The sequence below is a fragment of the Nannobrachium achirus genome (assembly GCF_963921795.1).
Source record: "Nannobrachium achirus genome assembly, chromosome: 19".
NCBI classification, from domain to species: Eukaryota; Metazoa; Chordata; class Actinopteri; order Myctophiformes; family Myctophidae; genus Nannobrachium; species Nannobrachium achirus.
In genome coordinates, this window is record NC_137826.1 from 27,979,358 (window position 1) to 28,004,913 (window position 25,556).

At 43.0% G+C, this 25,556-nt stretch overlaps 1 protein-coding gene across 1 annotated transcript in view; it reads left to right on the forward strand.

Moving 5' to 3' along the window:
* The window catches only part of abr (ABR activator of RhoGEF and GTPase), a 159,856-nt gene that overhangs the window by 99,387 nt on the left and 34,913 nt on the right, over nucleotides 1-25,556 (forward strand). Inside the window, exons 12-17 of the mRNA XM_080749846.1 lie at nucleotides 2,417-2,539; nucleotides 3,075-3,150; nucleotides 3,939-4,043; nucleotides 5,671-5,745; nucleotides 10,730-10,827; nucleotides 10,936-11,067. Coding sequence (XP_080605972.1) covers nucleotides 2,417-2,539; nucleotides 3,075-3,150; nucleotides 3,939-4,043; nucleotides 5,671-5,745; nucleotides 10,730-10,827; nucleotides 10,936-11,067 — 609 coding nt within the window. The remainder of the gene's footprint in view (nucleotides 1-2,416; nucleotides 2,540-3,074; nucleotides 3,151-3,938; nucleotides 4,044-5,670; nucleotides 5,746-10,729; nucleotides 10,828-10,935; nucleotides 11,068-25,556) is intronic.

Below are 25,556 nucleotides of genomic sequence, written 5' to 3' on the forward strand. Positions count from 1 at the left end.
TTGTTTTCAGTCCACCCGTGGAGCTGAATCCATGGGCCTTTGTTGTTGTTGTTTTCTATGTGTTAACATCACCAGAGAGGTTAGGTTTAGCACTTGCTCTGCCTTTTAAAAATGGCTTCCAAAGTGCCAAACTGCCAAATTCACCCATAATAACAATAATAATAATGCACACCCATGCACAGATCATACACCATGTGTGTGCACGCCGTTCACAGCTTTCAAACAAAAATCCGTTCAGGCATTCATGATATAGCAGCCATTATGGTTTCTTCAAATATAAACAAACATGGCTGCCATGTTTGAAAGATGGGGTTGGTATGGGGGTCAAACATGCAATTTCGCGATCATGCCTAGTAGATAGAAGGAAGTTAAAAAAAAAAGAAAACCAAAAAGAACAATTAAAAAATGGTTTTCTTTTTATGCAAAAACTGCCAAAAACTCTGGAAACTCGGGCGTGGTGGCGTCAAACAACGGGAATAACTCGGGAAATTCGTGATAGAGCAGTCAATGAGTTAACACTGCGAGGGTGAGATGGATAGGAACTCTTTCTCCATTAATATCTGTATTCGAAGTTTAGGCACAAAATCAATCAGTTCACATCTGCATGTATATATCGAGCCTAGTCAGCTTCATATGGAATGATAACTTTCCATCATCAACAGCACGAGACATTGTAATTCTTTTTAAGCTGAAATTGGGAAATCAACCAACCACTCATAACTGTACACTTCTCAGTTAGAGAGTCAAAGTGGCCGTGCTGTGACCTTCTCTACTTCCCCGCTCAGTGCAGGTCAGCTGAGGCAGGGGGCCAGGGAACAGCTGTCCGCCACAGTGTTTCACGTATGGGCCGTCTTCCAAGGGTGTGCCCCCCTGGATCCTTGTTGTCTGCCAAGTTGAGGGGGGCTTTCTCTGTCTCACTCACACACTCGCACACAGATAACACACACACACACACACACACACACACACACACACACACACACACACACACACACACACACACACACACACACACACACACACACACGATACAAAGCCTCAACCCAGAGGAAGTTTTGATTGAATTTAACTGTGTGTTCAGTGGAAGGGGCGATAGCCATCTAATTGTTTAACAATGATATAAACAGACTTTCCACAAGGGACGCCCATGTTCACCGTACACTTACTGGAACCCACAGCTTTTGTTTCTCTGTTTCTCACAGGCAGGGGAAGCTCCAAAACTCTTAGATTGAAAATACTTACTGCTCACATGAGTATCACTCTGTTCTGCATCCGTCAGTATACATGTAGGGTATTTTAGGCCACTGTGGTTAACAGCACTGGCCTCAGTGTGTCATTGTGTCACATACAGGAACCTATTTTTAACCTATTCAACTGTATTGCATCTTGTTGCTGTTGTGCAGAAACCTCCTATCTTCATATTTCAAGGTTTTATGTTTCTTCGTAAGTGACTGTCCTACTTATAGTCATACTACATTGTCACACACACAAGTAGCTATTTTTGGTGGTTAAGTCTGTCTGTGGGTTTTATGAATATTGAACCAATGAAAATTATTAACAAGAGCTTGTGAAAATAATTACTAGTACTACATTAAATCCATTGGAACATGGGTACCCTTTTTGGAGGTATAAATTGTCCTCCCAACAGTGACTGCTTGCTGAGAGCATTGCCTTATTGAATTTTGAAACATTGAATTTTTGGGAGACATTGCCTAAAGCATCACCACTACATTATGTTCCTCAAAATTGGTCTTCAAAGGCATCCAAGACTAGTGTAGCATCGGAGTTCCCCCATCTTGACTTGGAGGCCATAACCTTTTCCATGGGCACAGAGTGACCATGGCCTTTGGTAATGAGAGATTGAACTGATGGTGTGCCAGGCCCTGACTCATAGCTTCCTGGCCAGCACTAGGAGGGGGTGTGTGTATTTGTTTTGCCATGATTACACACACAAAAAGTCAAAATTCTTGTATTCTTCAACAAGCACAGAATTTTCTGGCTAATATCTACTACAGCTTTCAGTTTGATTGGTCGCTGGATTAAGAAACATGTTATTGATTGCGATTGCTATGTCGATTCCCCACATTGACCGGACACCATCTCCTAAATAATTCCAATACCACCATTTGAATTCAATATTTATCTATGTCACACACACATGTTGTACCATTTTCTCCAAAGACCTGCCAAGAACCTAGATAGCGTGTTTGGACAATACCATAACAGTTTTTTAAATTGTATATTGTGTGTGTGCGTGTTTGTGTGCGTGTGTGCGTGTGTGTGTGTGTGTGTGTGTGTGTGTGTGTGTGTGTGTGTGTGTGTGTGTGTGTGTGTGTGTGTGTGTGTGTGTGTGTGTGTGTGTGTGTGTGTGTGTGTGTGTGTGTGTGTGTGTGCGTGCACGCTCGCTCACATTTAGAAAGCACCAAAGGGCCAGCAGAGTCGCATTGAGCGTCTGAGAAAGAAGATGAACGAGCAGGAGTCATGGCTGCTACTGCACTCCCCCACTATCCCCTTCCGCATCCTCAACAAACATGGCAAGGTAACCTCCTGCTGATTTGCTAGTCTACCACTAGAGGGAGCCAATTGCTTGCAGAAAGGACCCTGGTCTTCGATTGGGGACTTTTAACTTTGCAATGCTGGTTTTTCAAAATCTAAATCCAATCACAGTTTTAAATCTTTTAAGTCAATCCTATAAAATATATGGCCAGTCCTCTCTGTATTTGGAAATATATTTTTGTGTATTATTATATTTTTGTGTATTAATATATTTTCACTCTTAACTATATTTTTCACCCATCTATCTATATGAATGCATATAGTTTAACCATTTTAACCCTGTTCTCACGATTTTGGACGTGTCTCCGATGCGTAGATCTGCTGTTTTCAAAATAATAAAATGGTTAACTACACCTTTAATTAGCATTTAATAAGGAAATACACTGAAAGTCCTGCCGGATTTCTTGTCTGTGTGTGAAATCTTGGTTTAATGGTCAGTAGTAATGAGTTTAGCGTTGTGATGCTACAGCCAGATTACCTGGATGTGATCTAATGGTGTTTGTGGTGTTTGTCTCCAGAGCTATCTGTTCCTGCTCTCCTCAGACTATGAAAGGTCTGAGTGGAGGGAGAGCATCCAGAAGCTCCAGAAGAAAGGTACAGCCTGCAATAATGACCAAAGAACAATAGACACAGACACTAGCTCATCAGTACATAATCCACACATACTCAGTGTGTAAGGAGCTCAATGGAAATAGTACTCACATGTTTTACTCAAGTAAAAGTATCAATACTGCAATGTAGAAATACTCCATTACAAGTAAAGGTCCGGAATTCAAAACGTACTTGAGTAAAAGTAAGAAAGTATTGGCCTCAAGTACCAAAAGTAAAAGTACAAAATGTTTGAAAATAGCAGATCTATAAGCTAACAACGCGTCGCACGCGTTGTGAGCTTGTAGATCGGCTATTTTCAAATAGCCAAGGGATAAAATAAGGCTAAAGTGGTTAATGTATGTTTTATAATATTATAATTTATATCTGCAAAGTAACAAGTAACTAAAAAGTTTTCAACAACAAAAAAAAGAAAAAGACAAAAAAAAAAAAAAAAGAGTACAACATTTGGATCCGAGATCTAGTGGAGTAGAAGCAAAAGTATTGGAAATTGGAAATACTCAAGTAAAGTACAGTTACCTCAAAGTAGTACTTAAGTACAGTACTCTTAAGTAAATGTACTTAGCTACTTTACACCACTGGAAATAAGCTGCTACTGTAGCTTTATTGCCTAGAAGACTGCAGTAGGCAGCAATCGTGCAATATAAATGCAGTCCATATACTATTTAATATGTATACCGTGTCAACTCTGACTGTGTGTGTGTGTGTGTGTGTGTGTGTGTGTGTGTGTGTGTGTGTGTGTGTGTGTGTGTGTGAGTGTGTGTTTTCATCAGATCTTCAGGTTTGTGTTCTAAGCTCTGTAGAACTCCAGGTGCTCACCAGCTCCTGCTTCAAACTCCGAACTGTGCATAACATTCCTGTCACCAGTAATAAAGATGGTAAGAGAGAGACGCACGCACGCACGCACGCACGCACGCACGCACGCACGCACACACACACACACACACACACACACACACACACACACACACACACGTCTGTCTCAATCTCCTCTCCCATCTCTCATTTTGACTACTAACCCCCCCACCCACCCTTCTCTTCCCTCTTTCTTCTCTTTCCGTTTAAAGAAAGAAAGACAGAAAGAAGTTTTGTATCAAAGAATCTAGGTTGAAATGTGTTTCTCATCTGAGCAGTCAGTCCACATCCACATTGGCACATACACAATGTGCCATGTGGATGTGGACTGACTGCAGCCTCAGCCTGGTGCCAGCTCTCAGGTCTTCCCACGTGTTTGTTTTCACTCCAAAGCTCCACACTTCACTAGTTTGGGAGTCTGGTGACATTAAAGCCATCTGGTCGACCCACTCTGATCTCTGTAAGATACACTGGAGGAGCGGAAATGGCACAGAACTCGTGTTTATGCACACACACACACACACACACACACACACACACACACACACACACACACACACACACAAATTATTTTCTCTCATCATAGAAAGATTACAATATAGTGTACGGATACTCGGATAGTCTTACTTTGATTGATAGTGTTTACTGATGTAAAGGCTGTGTTACATCGTATATAGAGGCTGCTGTAGTGCTAATTTAATTTAAGCATTATTTCCCAGGCCTGAGCCTATAGTCAGTAGCTGATACTGTTTGTTTCATTAGCGTTAGTAGATGCTAGAAGTTTCCGGTGGACATGTATTAGTAACTGTAGTGCCAACTATTTGACCAGCACCTCATTAAACAATTTTCTTCCATTCCTCACAGCAAAGACTGGCGTCCTTGGATGTTCTAAAAAGTAGATTTTCACTACTTTAGTTGAATATTCTTTGACTTCTGCAAAATCTCACACGTCTCATAAAACATAATACCATACAGCAGTGGTTCTCCCAAAGTGGATTTCAGGGACTCTCAAGGTTCTTTCATGGGGGTCTAAATTGACCCTTACAAGTATGTAACTTAACAGCTTGGGGAGACAGTTAAGGGGGAGACCTTCAAATTTGAAAGTTTGAGAACCACTGGTGAAGTGGAAAAGTGTTGAAAAAAAAGGGCAGTTATTTATTGGACTAGATAACAATAATGTTGAGGTTAGCCACATTTTGGACATCTCTTCCAGACCACACACTGAGAGCAGAATGTAGGATTCAAGTCATGGTCAGAATGCACTCTCTCTGTCTGTCTCTATCTCTCCGTCTCTCTATCTCTCTTTCTCTCTCTCCTCCTTTAACGTTCCCCTCTCTGTCTTTCTCTGTTTTTCTCAAGCATCCATCCCTCTGTCTGTATGACTTTGTCAAGTCTTTTCCTCTCCCATACACACAGTTGATGATGTAGTTAAATAGATGGATGTGTATGGTAGAGTTAATGCTCTAGTTTTCCCTGACAGTCAATATTCTGCACTATTACTGGTCCATTTTCACACTTAAAATAAATTGGTAGGCATTCTGAAACACACTACAGGATGCTACAGTATGTAGGTTAAATGCATGTTTATCCAGTGGTTCTGATTGAGTGAGTTGTTCTACAGTAACTGTGTTGTATTCCCGTGTGTTCCAGATGAGGAGACTCCCGGTCTCTATGGCTTTCTGCATGTGATCGTCCATTCTGCCGAAGGCTTCAAGGAATCAGCCAGTGAGTCTTAATCAGTCAGCCATAAACTACTACATGCACACACGCATGCAAGCACACACACACACACATACTTGCGTGCTCGCTTGCTCACAGGACCACTGTACATCTGCATCATCACACAAAGCTGCTGTGCATATCTGTGTGTGTGTGTGTGTGTGTGTGTGTGTGTGTGTGTGTGTGTGTGTGTGTGTGTGTGTGTGTGTGTGTGTGTGTGTGTGTGTGTGTGTGTGTGTGTGTGTGTGTGTGTCTGTGTGTCTGTGTGTCTGTGTGCGTACGCTTGCTCACGTCTGCGTGTGGACATGCCAATATGCACATAACAGTTCACATGACTCAGTAAGCTCATGCAATTTCCCTCACACCATGGGATGATGGGATGGATGGATGGAAGTGTAGAATAAAATAGAGGGGATAAATAGAAGAAAGCAAGGAGCAGAAAGGTTTGATATTTCCTCCGATCATGTTATGATTCTGCCAAAACACAGACTGGTGTGTGCACAGTTTTGATCCACACAGAGGAATGAGTGTATGTAAGTGAGAGAAACTCTCTCAGAGAGGGTTCAGAAGCAAGAAAAATGCCCCTTTCTCTCTGTATCTCTCTCTCTCTCACACACACACACACACACACACACACACACACACACACACACACACACACACACACACACATAACGGACCCATTGTATATGGTGCATACACATATAACGGTATGCGTTAATGGAGAACATGATGCCTGGCCTGTCTATCCAGACGCAGGCTTTGATATGTCAGTTCCATACAGCTGGCACTCCACTACAACTCACACTGGAGTTGCACACAAGCACCACTTACAATATCAAATATCTGGGGAAGGAAAGAGGAAAATCAAGACAGAGTGAAATATGATTGAGTTACCATGACGACAGAAAAAGTAGTATATGAAAGCTGGCCATCTAGAATATCTTGGGTAATGAATTGGAAAACTATCCCCTCTGAAAGCATGTTTGATCATCTGTACACACAGAGAGCTTGAAGGTTAAAAGAAAATCCTGAAGAACTGTGTGTGTGTGTGTGTGTGTGTGTGTGTGTGTGTGTGTGTGTGTGTGTGTGTGTGTGTGTGTGTGTCTGTGTGTCTGTGTGTCTGTGTCTGTGTGTGCGCGCGTGTGTGTGTGTGCGTGCGTGCGTGCGTGCGTGCGTGTGTGTTGGTGATGTGTACGCACATACATGCCTGCGCACATTATGTGTGAAGTGTGCAGAAAAGGGGGGTTTGGGTTGAGGTGCTTTCCCTTGATCCAATTTGATGTGAGTGTGTGCAGAGGTGCGTACAGAGCTGTGGTCATGGCATGGAGGTAGGGTGGTATGCACAGTCAAATTAGGAGTGTTGATTTAACTCTCACCCATAAGGGTCAATTTTTACTCTGCATGTCTTCTCTGATACAGTATTTTCTGCACTGTTGCATACTAGTGGCTGTGTGCTCTCAATTCATGCATATGGAAATTAGTCGTGTCTTAGAGTGAAACGTATGACTAGAAATAGCTGTCATCATGTAATGGCTCAGACTAGTTACTAGCAGTTGCTAATATTTCCAATAATTGTATATGAATGTATGGCTGTCCTATTCACTGTGTGAGTGATTTAGATCACATAGATAGATTCTTTCTTGCAATGGGAAAGGACTTTTATTCTGCCCAGACTGTGCAAAATAATTTAGTTGAACTGGGTCACAGAGGAGCAAGTAGGCAGTGTAGCATGCCCCAAAAAGCCTGGAATCACAGGAAAATATGGGCCAAAAGAGCTGTGCTAAACATGTAACTTTGTTCTTGTTGAAGTGTGTGCATAGAAAACTACTGTTTCCCCCCCCTACACTGCAGCATTCCATTGATACATTTTGATTACCCTCACTGCTTTTTACATGGAACTTATGCCTGATTTATACATCGTTGTATGACAGTGTCACAAGCCCAAAAGCCATCTCTAAGCTCACTAGATCTGTTCTTTTTGGCCTACGATCAATCGTATATGTTAAGCGTTAGAGGGAAGATTCTCTTTACAAAGAGTTCCAAAGGAAACGTTGTAATGTTACATTTAATCTCCTGGACTCTCTAATATCCGCATATAATCAAGTCTTTGTCTACATTACATTCCGTGCAAATATTTGCATTCTTTGTCCTGGTGTTATCATTACACATCAAATTAGAGTAATTCAATTATGCCACAGCACTTCCCTCCTTATTATGAGTCTCGCAGATATTGATTTCCTCCACAAGCCTTCCAGCAACAAACACCAAATAAAGTAATCATGACCCCTTTTTGTAGGAGACACAAGCTACATCATTTGTAGTTTTCAGGAAAAGGAATAGAGAAAGAAAGAAGAGTGAGGGTGAAAGGAATATATATACCTGTATACACAAATGTACATATAGTGTGTCAGGTATGTACAGTATAATAACTACTGTATGTAAATAAACAGCAGCAGTAAATAAACTGAGTTAACAGCAATACGTACAGTTAAAACAGCATTAGGTGTACAATAGAACAGTAATGTTCAAAACTAATCTCACATGCAGGTGAGATAAGGACAGTAGTCCACACATAATAAGGAAAGCAGTCCGCCAAGGTAATGTAGGTTGAATAAGGAACACAATTCACTTGAAGGAAAGTAGCCAACATACTGTAGCAGGTCAAGTATTCTGCATAAAGGAACTTACAGTATGCATGACCATAACGTATAATCCAGTGGGGCGCCGCACGTCACGTCACAAAAGCATGTTCCTGACATTCATGAAGATGGCTGTTGACAACATGTCAACCCTGTAGTAAAATTTGGTTGGTTTGGTCGTTTTATGGGCTTGATATACAGTACTGTAAAGAACCTTCAGAATGGGACAAGCAGGCATGTAGACACACACACACACACACACACACACACACACACACACACACACACACACACACACACACACACACACACACACACACACACACACACACACACACACACACACTAATGTGCTTGTTATTCTTAATATAAGTAATTGCCTCAAAATTCTTTGCACCCATTAGTGCACCTAATATCCAACACAGCCTCGGGGCACAGATTGCTGTGTTTGCCTGTACAAACACACATAGGCTAAACAAGCAATTGGAACAGTGTGGTATCCGTTCACCTCTGAATTTGTAAATCAGAGCGCCCTTAATGATCGAAATTCTTATAAACAGAGCCTGATGGTGACCTGACAATTGAATGGAATCCTCCACTCCAATAGTATAGTAGTTTGTCCTATTTCTCAAGGCCCTTGGCGCCACTTCTTGGACAAAGAAAGAACTGTCTAAATATGCTCACTTTTGGCCCTCGTTTGAATTTTAAACCTAGGCACACAAACCCACATCACATGGATAGATGGGAAGAGATCGGCACCCAGTGAAACCGTAATGCCTGATTTGTTCTTGTTTGTGCGTTGTGTTGTGACCAAAAATCTCAAATTTAGTATTGGTATCTTATTAGGTCTATGAATGTCTGTATGTAATACACACATACATACACTTCCTATTTTCTCCACTATCTCCTGTATTTCCTCCCGTATTTACTGTATCATACACTGCACAAGCTGTGTGAGAACTCTGACTGTTCTGTTAAATATGAACTGTAACAGATTCTGACAGTTAATTTGTATGATAAGGAATCTTTAGCCCTTGCTTGTTCCATCAATAATGATGGTCATGAGCTATAGCGCTTCTGCTTGTAGCAGAACTGTATAGTAATTGCTCAGCCATGACTCAAAAAAACAAAACAAAAATCCCCCAACACGTGCATGCACAAGCTTGTCATGCTTGTCATGTTTAATTCTCATCCAGTATAGTTCCCACCCATGCTAATGTCTTCCTCATTGGAGTAATTACAGCAGAGGCCTTCAGGACACAGTGTAAAAACAAACAATCGAGAAATAAACAAAATGGCAAGAGATGTGGCATTTTTAATGTATGGTGGCCTCTTTTTCATACACAAATGGTTGCTCTGGGCAGCTCTATGCCTCAGCTGTGATGTATGGCAGGTATCTCTCCCTAACTCCAATCCAGACATGGGTTATGCAATTGTTTTCATGGTGCTAATTTGTATTGCAATGCCCTGTCAGCCAGCAGTACTGTGCGTGTGAGCGAGCGTGCACTGCAGGCACGCGTGCGTGCGTGCGTGCGTGCGTGCGTGCGTGCGTGCGTGCGCGCGTGCGTGTGTGTGTGTGCGTGCGTGCGTGCGTGCGTGCGTGCGTGCGTGCGTGTGTGTGTGTGTGTGTGTGTGAGTGTGCGTGCGCTGCAGGCGTGTGTGTGTGTGTGTGTGTTTGGTGAGTAAGTTCCATGTCCCCTACTCTGGTGTGTCTCAGTGAAAGGTCAAGCTGTATGTCCATCTATCATGCTGTCAGATTTGGGTAATCTGAGGGACAAGAGCCTGTGGAGGCATGGTCTAGGAATAGTAATGAGTATGACCAGTAGGAAGCAGCATAGCATGTACTGTAGAAAGCAGCACAGCGGTATTTTGGGCATTATAGGCACACACAAAAACAAAAACAGATCTACAATCTCACAATGTGCTGGCGATGTGACCAGTTGTGAGCTTTTAGATCTGTGTTTTTGAAAAAAGAAATGTTCAAGTGGATGTTCTTGCTGTATGCATCACCTAGTGAAAATATATTATAACTGTAACCGTGCAGCCAAGCAGAAGTATATCCATATGTTATTTAATTTTATGAGTCTATAGTGCTTAAAAATAAATACAAATAAAACGTTGTTGTTGGGTGGAATGTCCTGAAGGCTGATGTTGACAACACATCCCAAGGGAAGCTGGAAATATTGCCATTGATATTGATCAAATTTTCTCAAATGCCCCAGTGTCACCTTGACGCGTCTTTGTTGGACAGGTTTTGTCGATGTCATTATGCTAACTACCTGACCCTGTCTGGGTCAGGTTATTCTATAACCCTGTTTGAAGGTCACCTCTTTTGTTCTTCCTTACAGACCTATACTGTACCCTGGAGGTGGACTCTTATGGATACTTTGTCAGCAAGGCCAAGACCCGTGTTTTCAGAGATACCACAGACCCACATTGGAATGAGGTCAGCCCACAAGAAATCTCTCTCTCTGTCCTAGTTCTAACTCACCCATCCAATGCCTAACAAATATTTTACACCCCCCCCCCCCTCCCCCCCAATGTAATTCAACAGGAGTTTGAGATTGAACTGGAGGGCTCCCAGTGCCTGCGGATACTGTGCTATGAGAAGTGCTATGACAAGTCGAAGCTCAACACGGACGACAATGAGATCGTGGACAAGATCATGGGCAAAGGGCAGGTCCAGGTAAGGACAAGAGACCACATGCCTCACCTAGTGTTGCCTGGATCGTAGGGACCATCACATAAACACCATGTCCAAGTCCGGTCCAATTACAAGGTCAATTCAGCCATTTCATATCCAGAGCGTCCAAGTGTGGTCCACCGTACTAGAGCTCAGTTCGGTAGTGTTACCTCGAGTGGCCCAATGGTTGGTCAGAGGTCCCAGCCATTTCAGTTTTTTGTTCCAATGCAAAAAACTGTTTCACTAATTAACACACTTTGTAACCTGCAAGGGACAACCTGATTGATAAAGAAACCGGGTGTAGTGTTGGTTTGGAATTAAGAAGAGAAAGAAATACCTACATGTTATACGTATAGTACGTCAGTACTGTCTAGGTGAAAGGCCTATATCATATCTGACTTCTAGGGGAGATTTCTTCAGCTCTTGACTCATTCTAATTAGACGTCTAGCCACTGTACCATACAGTGGTTTTACTGGGATGGGTTCTTATGACTTCAGATTGATGAGTCATTTACAGGAGGGTTTCCCCCCTTCCACTGTGAGAGATTTGCCTATAAAAGTCCCTCACTGGGTCTTGTAACTATACTTTGAGTACACAGTGTAATCTGTGGTCGATTGTTATTGAATCAACCCGCTGCTCTCCACCTCTCATTGTTCTTCAGGAATGATATTACAACTCAACTAGGGCTGATGTATTTCAGTTTTTCCAGAACATTTCTGTCCACGTTATTATTATTATTATTTTCTTCAAGTGGCACATGCTGTCATTTTGTCCATCGTTGTGCCCTACCAGTTGAACTACAGTACACCTTATGAATCTGTGTCAAAGTGGAGGCCTTTTGCCGCTTGGGTGGCACAGTGGTAAAGTCCCAGTGGTAAAGGTTGTGGGTTCGAGTTAAATCGAAGACTGAGAATTTTACTGTGTAGAATGAGAATCCTCGCTTAACCACCGTCACTTTGTGTATTGTTACAACGTATTCACTTTGATGATGTTGGGCCTCAACTGGCTCTCTTTGTTCCCCATTTACAGAGTGAAAGAATGGGCAGCTACATGCTCCAAATTAACGAGGTGGATTACTACAAAATGACATCACTGAGCGGCAGTGATAAACAGTGATGTGGTCACCTCATTACACGTAGCGTTTTTTACTCTGGGTCAACCCTCAAAGGAGTATGATGGTGTCTTTAAGAACTTAAGGTGGATAAGGGAGTTTGGTGGGTGGATGGATTCATTTGGAGTAACTGCCTAATGTTGTTTGTTCCTCCCCATTGTCTCTGTGATTTGTTGATGGTTGAAATTAAGGACTTTGTCCCTGTGCTTTAGAGAGCGTGTTTAAATAGAGTAAAAGAAACAGCCCCTCCACCACACACGCATGCACGTTAGGACACACACACACACACACACACACACACACACACATACTCCCAGGGACCTTTGACTTTTTGAGGGAGCTGCATGGCTCTATGTCGCCTGGGAGGAATGTTCAGTTTCTCTAACATATACATTCAAAGACATGTCACTTCGGAGTCTTGAATAATGGTTACATCATAGACACAGTGCCTATAGGCTATTAGAGACACACAGTTCATCTGGGTGTTTAATTCATCTACCGCCAAAGACGCAATATGACGCAAGTTGTATTTTTTTTTTACTTATAGTTGATGGTCCAGGCCAACAGTGACAGCTGTTGGCTTGTGGCGAGCATGCACCAATGAGACTTTACTTCTTCATGACTTAAAGATTCATAATTAGCACTTGTTTAGAACATTATTAGCCACTTGGTATCTGACCTCCCTACTTTAAGAATGTCAGTATAAGTGAAATCCTTCTGAAATAACAAGAAACTAATGCTCATTGCTCAGAATGCTCACGCTGGGATATTTACTCTACATAGGGCTTAAAGTGACTAAAAGGTCACCTGTGGCACCAATTAAATTAAGTTCCGCTCTACAGACCCCCTCTTAGCACTTTTCTCTCTCTTTGTCTCATTCTGAGTGTGTTTGCCTGTCACTGTTCTGTGTAAATAGGATAGGATAAGTGCATGAGCAGAAAAAGGACAAATTGTTCCTCATAGTTTTTCAAGTTGCCAGCAGTGGGCCACAGTATTGCCTATGCTCCTACTAGTGCCAGTCAGAGAGAAGGCCTGCTGCTGGTCCCACTGGTTGCTGCTGGGAACCTCCACTCCCAGCCAACAGCCACGTCCACAGCCAATAACTAATACAGTACATGCACCACATGTCACACACAGAGAGAGAGACAGGAGCAGAAAGAGAAATGTAGAAATTAACCACTTACCTGGCGTCCCTATTTTGGGCATGTCATTAGAGGCTAAATGTTTCACAAAAATGTTAGTGAAAACATCTGATCTGGAAGCTCACAATATGACGCCATGTGACGTTCCTTTAGCTTATAAATGACCTGTTTTCACTATGTTTGAAGTAGATTGTTAAAACGTGTGTGCGTGTACTGTATATTACTATTGCAGAAGGAGTACTTGGGAGGATAGGTGTGTAATGGGGAGCTATGACTCATCAGCTTGAGAGAGGCAGAAGATTAGAAGAGAAAAATCCTAATGATGAGATATTGAAATTCATGTGATATCATCAGCTAATGAATGGAGAAGATGCAACTGATATCAAAGAGAATCGGTTAGTATCCCTTAGGCGTTAGATGGTAGAATCATCCACTAACTCCAAGTACTACAAAATGAGCCCAAAGACTGGTATACTGACTGAGTCCAAGCAATTGCTGAATATGCAATCACCACTAATCTTCAAAATTCAGATAAAGCCTGTCTAGTCTGGTACTTGTCAGTTGTGATTGTCTGAATATGGTCTTTGAAAATATAAATAAATGTGTTATCAAACAGTTATCACAGAGGCTTTACTAAAGACCTGGTGAATCCATATACTGCAGCTTAAAAGACAAGACTGTTTCTTTTTCTCATTCCACATTATGAAGGATGTTTTAGAAACATCATGATGGCATTGCTGTGTCAAAAAGAAGGGCAATACTTCACGTGCTGTGGTGAGTGAAGGAACCTGAATGTTTCTAAGTTGATGAGAGGGCCATAAGTCTGTGCTCCAGAGCGCATACCTAAAGACTGATTCTGATTCGCAGCCCCGGTTGTTTTCTTTTCTTGGTCAAGCTGCGTTTTGGAAGGAGCCAGAGATGTTTTGCTTTGCTCTCTGGGGGCCATGTGATTTATTTAACAAGCCTGCAGAATACTGACTGACCGTAAATAGGCATATCAGCCTGAAAGGTCCTCATCGCCCACTACTGTTCCTCCACATCGCTCTGATGAGAAAGTCGATATCAACGATTCACCGGTGACAACCAGCCAGCATTGGAGATGTTGTGGTTTGGGGTAGATGTTTCATGTTGACGGTTGAAGGCTCTTAGGGGGTTTTCAGATGACTATAGTCTACAATGATCTGTCTTTTATGTACTGTACATAGTGCTGCTAAAAATCCTGTGTACATATGTATAGATGTTTACTGTAAATAATGTAAAAATCCCATTAAATAGGAACTAAGGATTGGGAAAGCCTTTCATTGAGGGAAAGCGCTCAGTAGTACTGCTTCATGATTAGTGAGTTGGTCTGCTGGTATTTGTTGCTGTATGGATCTTGGTTTCACACACACACACACACACACACACACACACACACACACACACACACACACACACACACACACACACACACACACACACACACACACACACACACACACACACACACACACACAGTGACGTGGCCTTGATTGAGTTTCCTGTCCACAGGGGAAAAGGCCACCATTTATTTCCTGTCCTTTACTTAGCATGATATCCCTGAGGAGATAACCTCTGACCTTTAGGGTCACTTCGCTAATCTTCCATTAAACGGCAACAAGATTTGGGTTAAACTCATAACCAGAAACACAAATGAATTCTCAATTGGCTACAGGCAGGGCAGGCTGTTTTGAAGCCTGATTTCCTGCAAGGTTGCAAGTTCGTTTGCATTTAGGAAAGCACCACTTCCAGGTTACAATCGTTTCCTCAAGCTGTCTCTGGTGTTGTGCCTCACTCACTGTTGCTCCCTATTGATCATTGTGTGGTGAAAATGTATTTCTGACGACCATGAGAGCTAACACTCAAAAGCTTTCAAACCTTCAAATGACTGACTGCACGTTTTCAATTAGACTTTTTTGCTTCACAATGCTAAATGTTTTTCTTGGCATAAAATCTGGGTGTGCTATTTGAATGCGATTACAATATTTATTAAATCTCTGATAGTCGGGGGCGTTAGGGATATTTCATGCTAATCTGTCTAAAAGCACCAAATTTTGCACAGATGTAGCCCAGGGCATGCTCCAGTGATTTAGCTAGGGCGCCCGAGCCGCCGAGCTTCGGGGTTGCCACAGCGGCCAAATCAAGTTGGGCTCCCATCGACTTTCTATACAGGAGGAAAATACCCAGAAATAAATCTGCTTTAAGTAGGATGTGAGGGGTCTAACTAGGGGTTTGTCATGATGCTGAATCCATTGCAAGCATTTGTTTTGCACAAAAAAACAATCCTTGGGCTATAAATGGCCCCAGAAAACGCCCTCAAAACTGTGAAAAGTGATGACTCATCACTTTTCATCACTAAACCATTGTTTTCTGGGGTCATAAATCATTAGAGCATGCCCGTGGCTACATCTGTGCAAAATGTGGCGCTTTTAGACTAATTAGCACGAAATGACCATCTTATCTCCCTAACGCCCCCGACTATGACTTGCTGGATCATCTTCAGTGATGCTTCCAAGAACACAATGTCCTAGACTGACTGTGAGTCTAATGTGCAAAAAGAAAAAAGGTCTGATGTTACGGTCCCCCCTCATATATTATAACAAATTATTGGTGTTATGTAGCTGGGGAATATGTGTCTTCCAAGGACCAGTTATGCAACACTTTACATCAACAGCCTTGCATGCTTTTTTGTGTTGCAGAAATGCCTCATATCAGCAATCACCAAGCACTGCTTTCATCTGGTGACCAAGCCCCCACTTACACCATCACAGCACCCCCTTAGGGTTTCTACTTTGATTCCCTCTTCCGTTTATCTGAGAGAATGCTGTCTTTCCTACACCCATCCTCCTCCTGCGTACCTCCCCGTCCTTTGCTTCCGCCTCTCTTCCATGTAAAACTTAGGATTGGAGATTATGCACTGAGAAAATTACAGGAGTTGCTGTTTTCGGCAATCTCGGTTAGGTAACACATGCCCGCTGAGACCACAAATAGCCATCGCTTTGCCCCATGACTGGGGAGAGCAGTCAGGACCTGGCTGGCCTTCACGCAGGGTTGATAGCCCAGTATTCAGAGATCACAGGCCAGCTCTGCGTGCTCTGTATTCTGTGCCGTGTTATTTCTCTCACGCTGTGCGCCCTTGGAGGAGGCACTGTGTTCTCTACAGGAGGAGCATTCTGTCCTGTACTGTGTCGCTCTGCTGTCCAGAGACTCTCAAATCCTTACTTCAGTGTTGTTCTTAGTTATCCGATATTGTAAATAATGTCCCCCAGCAAAGGGACAGAACCTCAACCTCCTGAACCCATCCCAACTGCAATGCTTCACCACATTGAACCTCCTCCTCCCCCTGCTCCACCACGCTGGGGGTTGTTTTTATTGGTCTGTATCACAAGAGCAAGCTCCGTGTTATTGGGCCTCTATAAGCAGTAACCTGATCTATTTGAACCGCTGCCCAGAGACAATGGGAGCCAGAGAGCCGAGGCATTAGAGGAGAGAAGAGGGTAAGAATGTTTGTGTGTTCCTGGCAGTGTGTTCCTGGCAGCCCAGCACTATCTCTAGAACAGAGGAGCTAAACCAAATACTGTACATGTAGGTTTGTGGCAATGCTAGTTCCATTAGCCGACATCATTGTAAACCGGTTTACAGTGCAGAAGGGGATGTAAGAAATTGAAGCTAGCTTCTGTCTGAACTTTCAACTTGAGGAAGAGACTAGCTTCCCACTTGAAACACAAGATCTGCTTGAAAAGCAAAAAATATATTTATGGGCCGTCCACACAAACAAACATAACATAACATAACAATAAAGGTAATAGGATACGTTGGGTTAATAATACTATATAGGATAGGTTTTAGAGCCCATACTCAACACCTGTTATTGTTCGGACAGAAAGTCCAGCCTCCTTGTAGCTACGACGTTGTCTATGGATCTGTTTTGTCGGCAGGCAGATTTTGGTGGGCTAGGGTGAGTGGCAGCGTGTGATCAGCTCTTTGACATGCTTCTCGAAGCTTTTGCTCACTGTGGGGGTTAGTGCTACTTGTCGCCAGTCATTTAGACTGGTTACCTTGCTTTTTTTGGCACTGGAGTGATTGTGGCAGATTTAAAGCATGTTGAGACTCTACTCTCACGGAGGGATTGGTTGACAAATATCCATAAAAACATGCACATGCTCTGAATACCTGCTCTGGAATGCTGTCTGGCCATCACGTTATCGAGGTGCCCAGATGTCCCTTGTGCCCACCTGACCTGCATCCTATCCTTCATCAGTGTGGATACTCACATAATAATATATTTTCTTTATCTCTAAAGTATCATTCTTGGCATGTTCAGCCCTTGAGACTCTGTGGTGTGTGTGTGTGTGTGTGTGTGTGTGTGTGTGTGTGTGTGTGTGTGTGTGTGTGTGTGTGTGTGTGTGTGTGTGTGTGTGTGTGTGTGTGTGTGTGTGTGTGTGTGTGTGTGTGTGTGTGTGTGTGTGTGTGTGTGTTTTTGAGGGTTGTGTCTTAGTACAGTCTGTTCTGTTCTCTTGTAGAGAGCAAAAGACAATTACATTTTAGTTTTGGATAGTGTTGTCATGGTAAGTAGGCCGGCGGCCGGCCGTACATGATGTTGCATGACATTATTACTCCTGTGCTGCTATGTTATAAGCATCGTCATTGTGGAGAAAAATGTTTGTGTCTCTCTTGGGAATGCTGGGTGCTGCTATTTAGCATAGTATTTATTTAGAACAATTAGCTCAGAGGGTCTTAATGTGTTCATGCATGTGGAGTTGGTTCTTTTTCCTTTAAGTAAAGCGACTTTGGGTGCTTATAAAAGCACTATATACATCTGAGCCTTTATTACTATTATTATTCTACACGTGCATACAGTACCAGTGCATTGTCTTTGTCTGAATTTTCACATCTGTGCCATGCTCTGTGTGTGTGTGTGTGTGTGTGTGTGTGTGTGTGTGTGTGTGTGTGTGTGTGTGTGTGTGTGTGTGTGTGTGTGTGTGTGTGTGTGTGTGTGTGTGTGTGTGTGTGTATGTGTTAATATACATTAGTGTCTAATAGGTCCTCACATCTATCATCCTGGGTCCCCCCCCCCCCACATCATCATGTAGCGCTGAGATCTGCCATGTTTCCACCCCACACACCCCCTGCAGCCATACGCACTCATCTGTCAACAACACTGACTGATGGGGCAACCACCAGTGTGTGTTCTAGCCCCCCAGAGACAGCACGCACGCGCACACACACACACACACACACACACACACACACACACGCACACGCACGCACACGCACACGCACGCACTAATGGGAGAAAGGGTAATTCCATGTAAATGTTATCAATAACTCCAGCCTGGTGTTGTCATATGTTTTAGCTTGTGTCTCCTTTGTTTGGGTGCCTAAACAGGGGGGGGCGGGCAGGGTATTACATATGTATATTGCAGCACCAAAATTTACATGAGAGCTCTCTTATTATACCAGCATCTGAATGCCTAACCTTAACTCACAAATTTTGCGCTCACTAAATTTTAACATTAACCCTGGCGTCCCTATTTTGGGGGATTTTGTTCTCAAAATCGTACAAATTATAATAACTAGAAAGGCTTCGCGCCCTGTGGGCGCTCAGGCAGGACTGCTCTATATTTGATCATCATAAGGGGTTTAGGGGCGCTCAGGCAGGACTGCTCTATATTTGATCAACATAAGGGGTTTAGGGGCGCTCAGGCAGGACTGCTCTATATTTGATCAACATAAGGGTTTAGGTTTTAATTCAGATTAAAATGTTTTCAATACCTTATTGTCAATATCTATCATGAACAAAAAGGCACACTTGGTCGGACACCAATAACTCAGGAAACAGGAACAATTGTGTAAGGTGTCCAGTGTAGTCTGGGCTGACAGTCAATACTTTTGTACTTTTACTGACGTAGCCTATATGTTGAATTGAGGACTTTTGAGTGGTGTGGGGGTGGGGGGGGGCTGTAGGCAAATTTGCGAGGTTGTTGTATCTAGACTGATTGATTGATTGAAGAGTTTAGCACTGTTTGCAATAGAAGACGCAGTTACAATACACAACATTGGCACACACACAGTCCCATTTCGCGAGCCACCCGTGGGTCGAGACCCACACAGTACTTGGGAAACAATGCTTAAAACATCATACTCATGCAGCTTTATAGACGCTGTCTGTATCTGTGCTCTCTCTATCTCCGAGGCATGAACGCACACTCACTCATTCACTCACTCACACACGCGACGCAAGCGAAAAGCGGTTGTCCGTGGTGTAACCTACTTATTATAACTCTATGGGTGTAACATGTTGAAAATTTAAAAATATCCGTGCCGTGTGGCAAGCGACGTCGCAAATGCATCATCCCAATGAGCAAACCTCCTTTGTTACAGAGGTTGAGTAGGTATCGGCGTTATGTCACTGTACTGTCTGGGTATATAGGTGAAGTGAATGAATAGGCTATCAGCCTCTCACCAAATCTGTCATGTGTGCGCACTATAGCCCATGCAGGGACTTATGGGTTACGCGAGGCTACAGCAAGAGTGGACACTGTCTATTGACAAACTATTGGTCCCGTTTGAGCTACTCTGTTCTGTTGTGCTGGTCTCACTCTGCTCATTGATACTTTTACTTCAGTCTAAAATGTCCACCACTGATTTCACACGTTACGTGTTCACTTTCAACATCAAGGCAAATGAAATGGCAGCTTTTAATCTATGCATAAGGATAACACTTGTCGAGTAACGTTCTAGACTCGCATAGAAACACGACACATATTCGGTAACACTTCCCAACTTCAGGTCTCAAGTAAAAGTACAAAAGTATCGCTACCAACGTACCATGCTTGTTATTAACGGACTACACAAACACACGTGTGTCTCGTCAAACATCGCTGTTTTTAGGTGATTCACACATCCAGCATAGGTGGTTAATGTTGTACTTGGATCCATTCCACGCGCAATGTAAGTAGTGGGAGAGGGGTAGCCTATATTCCAGCTCACTGTCTCCCTCCCTCCCTCTCCCTCTCCCTCTCTCTCGGAGGAAGGGGGGGGGGGGGGGGGCAGTCTCGCTGCGTCGCTGCTTGAGGCTTGAAGCAAACTGTAACCTGATACTTTTGTGACGAAAATTGCGTAGGAGAATTTCCGGGAAAGATATGCTCAGTAAACTTACACATTACTTTTGTACAAAGTGTACATCGTGCAAATACCATAGCTTCAGGAGAAGCAGCTAAGAACATTCGGGTAAAAATGCGCGATTTTTGTGCAAAAGGTGGAGTCTTTAGAAGCAGTGTAAATGTGATTCTATCGCGGAATTGCCTAAAAATAATCGAAAAATAATCGCTGTGAATTAGTAGTAGGGATAATAATTATAATTTAAGAAATTGCTGATCTACAAGCTTAAAACACATCATTACATTTGTAACAGTCTAGGCTCCATTTCCAAATATCTGAGTTATAACATAGGGCTTAAATGGTTAATTTGACATCATAGTGAATAAGATATAACTTGCAACAAGGCTATGTCTTTAACCAGTCAGTCACGAAGGTTTGTCGGGATCGGGACACGCCGTCAGGCTGGATTAGCAGCTTAAGTGCCCAGACGGCGACACCAGCCGCCCGGGCCCAGAGTCAAATTATTTTGTATCGTCCAAACATATCTGGGGGATAAGAAAATATTCTGTTTCTGATGTAAGGAGAAGAACGAACATTAGGAAAATGCATGTTGATCTATAAAACCCAGTAGATTTGTCTACTGTCCCATTACTTCCTCTGCCAGCAATCATACAAATTCACACACACAGTGTTTCACTGTTATGGTTGACCTGTGGTAATGTCTAGGCTGTTCAGGGTAATTGGTCCTCCTTATGATATTACATAAGCTCGTGGAAGTAGAAATGATTGACAACAGATGTGTGTGTGTGTGTGTGTGTGTGTGTGTGTGTGTGTGTGTGTGTGTGTGTGTGTGTGAAAAATGATAAAATTCACTGACCTCAAATTTCAACTGGCCATATTAAAACTCCTTAATATCGTGCTCAGCTCTGGGATTTTCCCCAACTTATGGAACCAAGGGCTGATAACACCACTCCATAAGAGTGGTGACAAATACGACCCAAATAACTACCGTGGGATCTGTGTAAACAGCAACCTCGGTAAAATTCTCTGCATGATCATCAATCACAGAATTCTACATTTCCTCACAGAAAGCAACGTCCTGAGCAAATCACAAATTGGCTTCCTACCAAACTATCGTACAACAGACCACATCTACACCCTCAACACCCTTATCGACAACCAAATAAACAAAAACAAAAGCAAACTATTCTCCTGCTTTGTTGACTTCAAAAAAGCATTCGATTCAATCTGGCACAAAGGTCTGATGTACAAACTGTTGGAAAGCGGTATCGGGGGAAAAACCTATGACATCATAAAATCAATGTACACAAACAACGAATGCGCAGTTAAAATAGGAGGAAAACGCACAGACTTCTTCCCCCAAAGCCGGGGAGTTAGACAGGGATGCAGCCTGAGTCCAACTCTCTTTAATATATATATAAATGAATTGGCAAAAACTTTAGAACAGTCTGCAGCACCAGGCATCACCCTAGGCAAAACAGAAGTCAAATGCTTACTCTTTGCAGATGACCTGCTGCTACTGTCTCCAACCAAAGAAGGACTGCAGCAGCAACTCGATCTCCTACACAAATTCTCCCAGACGTGGGCCCTTACAGTAAACTTAACCAAAACTAAAATCATGATATTTCAAAAGAGATCCAGCCGCCAAAACCAGCAATTCTTTCTAAATACAATCCCATTAGAACAAACAAAAAACTACACCTACCTTGGCCTAAACATCAGCAGCACAGGAAACTTCAACCAAGCTGTAAAAGACCTGAGAGACAAGGCAAGAAGGGCTTTCTATGCCATCAAAAGGAACATCAAAATAGACATCCCAATAAAAACCTGGCTAAAAATACTGGACTCTGTGATAGAACCAATTTCCCTCTATGGTTGCGAGATCTGGGGACCAGCCGCAAACCAAGACCTTGAAAAATGGGACAAACATCAAATAGAGACCCTGCACACAGAATTCTGCAAATCAATTCTCAGAATTCAGCGGAAAACACCAAATAATGCATGCAGGGCAGAATTAGGACGATACCCTCTCATAATCAAAATAAAAAAGAGAGCATTCAAATTTTATAACCACTTAAAAGAAAGTGACCCAGATGCACTTCATAACAAGGCACTCACACACAGAGAAACCCTAGAGAGATGCCCCCTCAGCCAACTGGTCCGGGAACTCTGTACACAAACACAAGCAGAGCCACCAGACAGACAATTCACTGGACTAAACCAAATTATAAAACAGCAGAAAGAAAGCTACCTGACACATTGGAGAGAAGCAACCCAAAAGCAGAGCAAACTAGAATGCTATTTGGCCCTAAACAGAGAATACACCATGGCAGAATACCTGAGCAAGGTGGCCGACCCAAAACAAAGAAAAATCTTGACTAGGTACAGACTCAGTGAGCACAGTCTTGCAATCGAGAAAGGACGTCACAGGCATACCTGGCTCCCTAGAGAAAACAGACTTTGCACCCACTGCACACAAAATGAAGTGGAAACTGAGCTACATTTTCTAACCACCTGTCCGCTGTACCAAGACATCAGAGACACATACTTCCCACAGATCATAACCACCCAAGGAGAGTTTCAAAATATGACCAATGATGAAAAACTCCCATACCTGCTGGGGGAAGTAAAACAATGTGCAAACACAGCAGCAAGATTCGTGAGCTGCTGTGATAAGAGAAGGATATCAAATGGAACCCAACCACCTTAAAAACCATTGTATATATCACTGCTCTGCCTGCACGTTACCGTGATGCATGAAAACTGTTTTCACCTGTATATATTTTGTTCTGATTGTATTGTATTGTATTGTGTACATTTCTGCTTTGGCAATGTAAACGTATGTTTTCTCATGCCAATAAAGCCCTTTGAATTGAATTGAATTGTGTGTGTGTGTGTGTGTGTGTGTGTGTGTGTGTGTGTGTGTGTGTGTGTGTGTGTGTGTGTGTGTGTGTGTGTGTGTGTGTGTGTGTGTGTGTGTGTGTGTGTGTGTGTGTGTACGTGTACGCACGGACATCTGCCTCGAACATGCATATGCTGTGCATCCATGTAGAGGAGGAAGGGGTGGGTGGGTGGGTGGAATGGGGGATGGTGGCCAATTATGTGTTGCTTCAAGTTAAAAGTGAGAACAAAGGAGATCACTCCAGCCAGAGAGATGGGATGTTCTCTAGAGTCTAGACTAGAGAGCGGGAGAGAGACCGCATTAAGAGCCCACTCACATTCACTAGTGTCTTTGTCTTTTCAGGGTTGCAGGTTTTGACAAATAATTGGTAAGTGTTGGAATAGGTCAACCCCCCCATAGAAATACTTTTTAAAATGATCTACGTAACATAATAAGAGCATTGAAAGTGAGAAATACTCATTCTGAGGTTGTGTATTTTATGACTCCGCCAGATGGTGGCAGTAGTGCGTATACTTATATACCGCATTACTTTTACCATCTGGACTTGCTCGGGCAGACCCGATGTAAGGGGCGGGCCATTTTTTCAAGTTCTTTAGCAGGTGATTGGTTGGGGCCGTCTGTCTATCACAGTCTGGCAGTGCCAACTCCAACCACTCATATTGGCCTGTCTGCATGACGTTATACCCAGAATCCGCCTCCTGGGTTTCCACGTGGTCTGCAGTCAGACTCTATTGGCTCCGGGATTTTACATATCAACTCTCCCTGCGCAGGTTCAGATGGTAAAGTAGGGCAGTACGCGCTACTGCCACCATCTGGCGGAGTCAGGTTACCATGACGTGCCAACGCATCAAACTCTTTGATGTCTCTGTATGCCCTCGACACGTTCCGACGCGTGGTACAGTAATCTACAGTAAGATGAAGTTTACTGTAGGAGGCACCCGCCTGTGAAGAGAAACACTTCAATTCCCGAAATTCAACGGGGTATCACGTGACCGGAGAATCCGTTCCCTCGTAGAGAGCGGTGTTATGCTGCTGCACAAAAGTGCATTTATCTCCTAATCTAACTTTTAAATCACATTCATGTTTAAAACGTGGCCTTCTCTTCCAGCCGGTACCAAAGCACTGATGCCTGTGATTGTTAATTTTCAGTTTTGAGTGAAAGAAAATACTATCGTGAAAATAAACAGGAAATACTCGGATTACATTTACTCAGATTACTTTTTCCCTGGAGCTCCCAAACAAGGTAAAAAAGCAGGTTTCCATGGCAACTGTCGATTAAACCTTGAATAATCCAGGGCACCCGGTGTGTTGATACGAGCGCAGATTGAAAGATGTAATCTCTCTGAGACATGAAACTAGCTTCTTTTGAGATCGACTTGGAAACCAATCAATGCAGAACCATTCTGTGTTTTCGTATGGATAGGACAGTGGAGTAACCAACACAATGCAGGGAGTGGTCTTTGCTTTATAATGACAGTAACCGTTATGGATGGATTACCTCCCACTCGTCCCTTGCACCCTAGGGAATTAAACTCAGTCACAGCCACAGCGTTACTACTTTTTTTTTTGTTATCAAATATTTTTATTTTCCATAATCAAAAGAAAAATGCAATTAACAGACAAACAACACAAACAATAGTAAAACAAGAAAAGGAAAAGAAAACCCACCCACCCCCTTTCCCCGGACCAACACGGAATGTACAATAGTGCATGCCTGTGCTAGGCTGTTACCACTATATAGTGATTTCTTGAATCATAGCCTTAAGCTTATCTGCAATGTCCGACCACATATTAATGTTTTCTTCTTTTGCTCCGTGTAACCTTGCTATCGACTGCTCTAAATATACTATATCTAGAAAGGTTAAGGCCCACTGGCGAAACGTTAACGTATGAGGAGGTTTCCACCGCGTAGCTACCATCTTCTTCGCCGCCGTTACACCAGCAAAGAAGATGCGCTTGCGTATATTGTTTAGTTGCAGCGTTACTACTTGACAGGAGGACCAGACTATAAACAAACACTGAACGCATGTATAGATAGAACAAATATAGAATGCATGTATACAGGGGGCGCCCGCTGGCCTAGTGGTCAAGGCGCATACCACATATTAGGCTGATGCCTGCTGGCGTCGCCGGTTCGATTCCCGATCCGGACGACCTTTGCCACATGTCATTCCCCATCTCTCTCCCCATTTC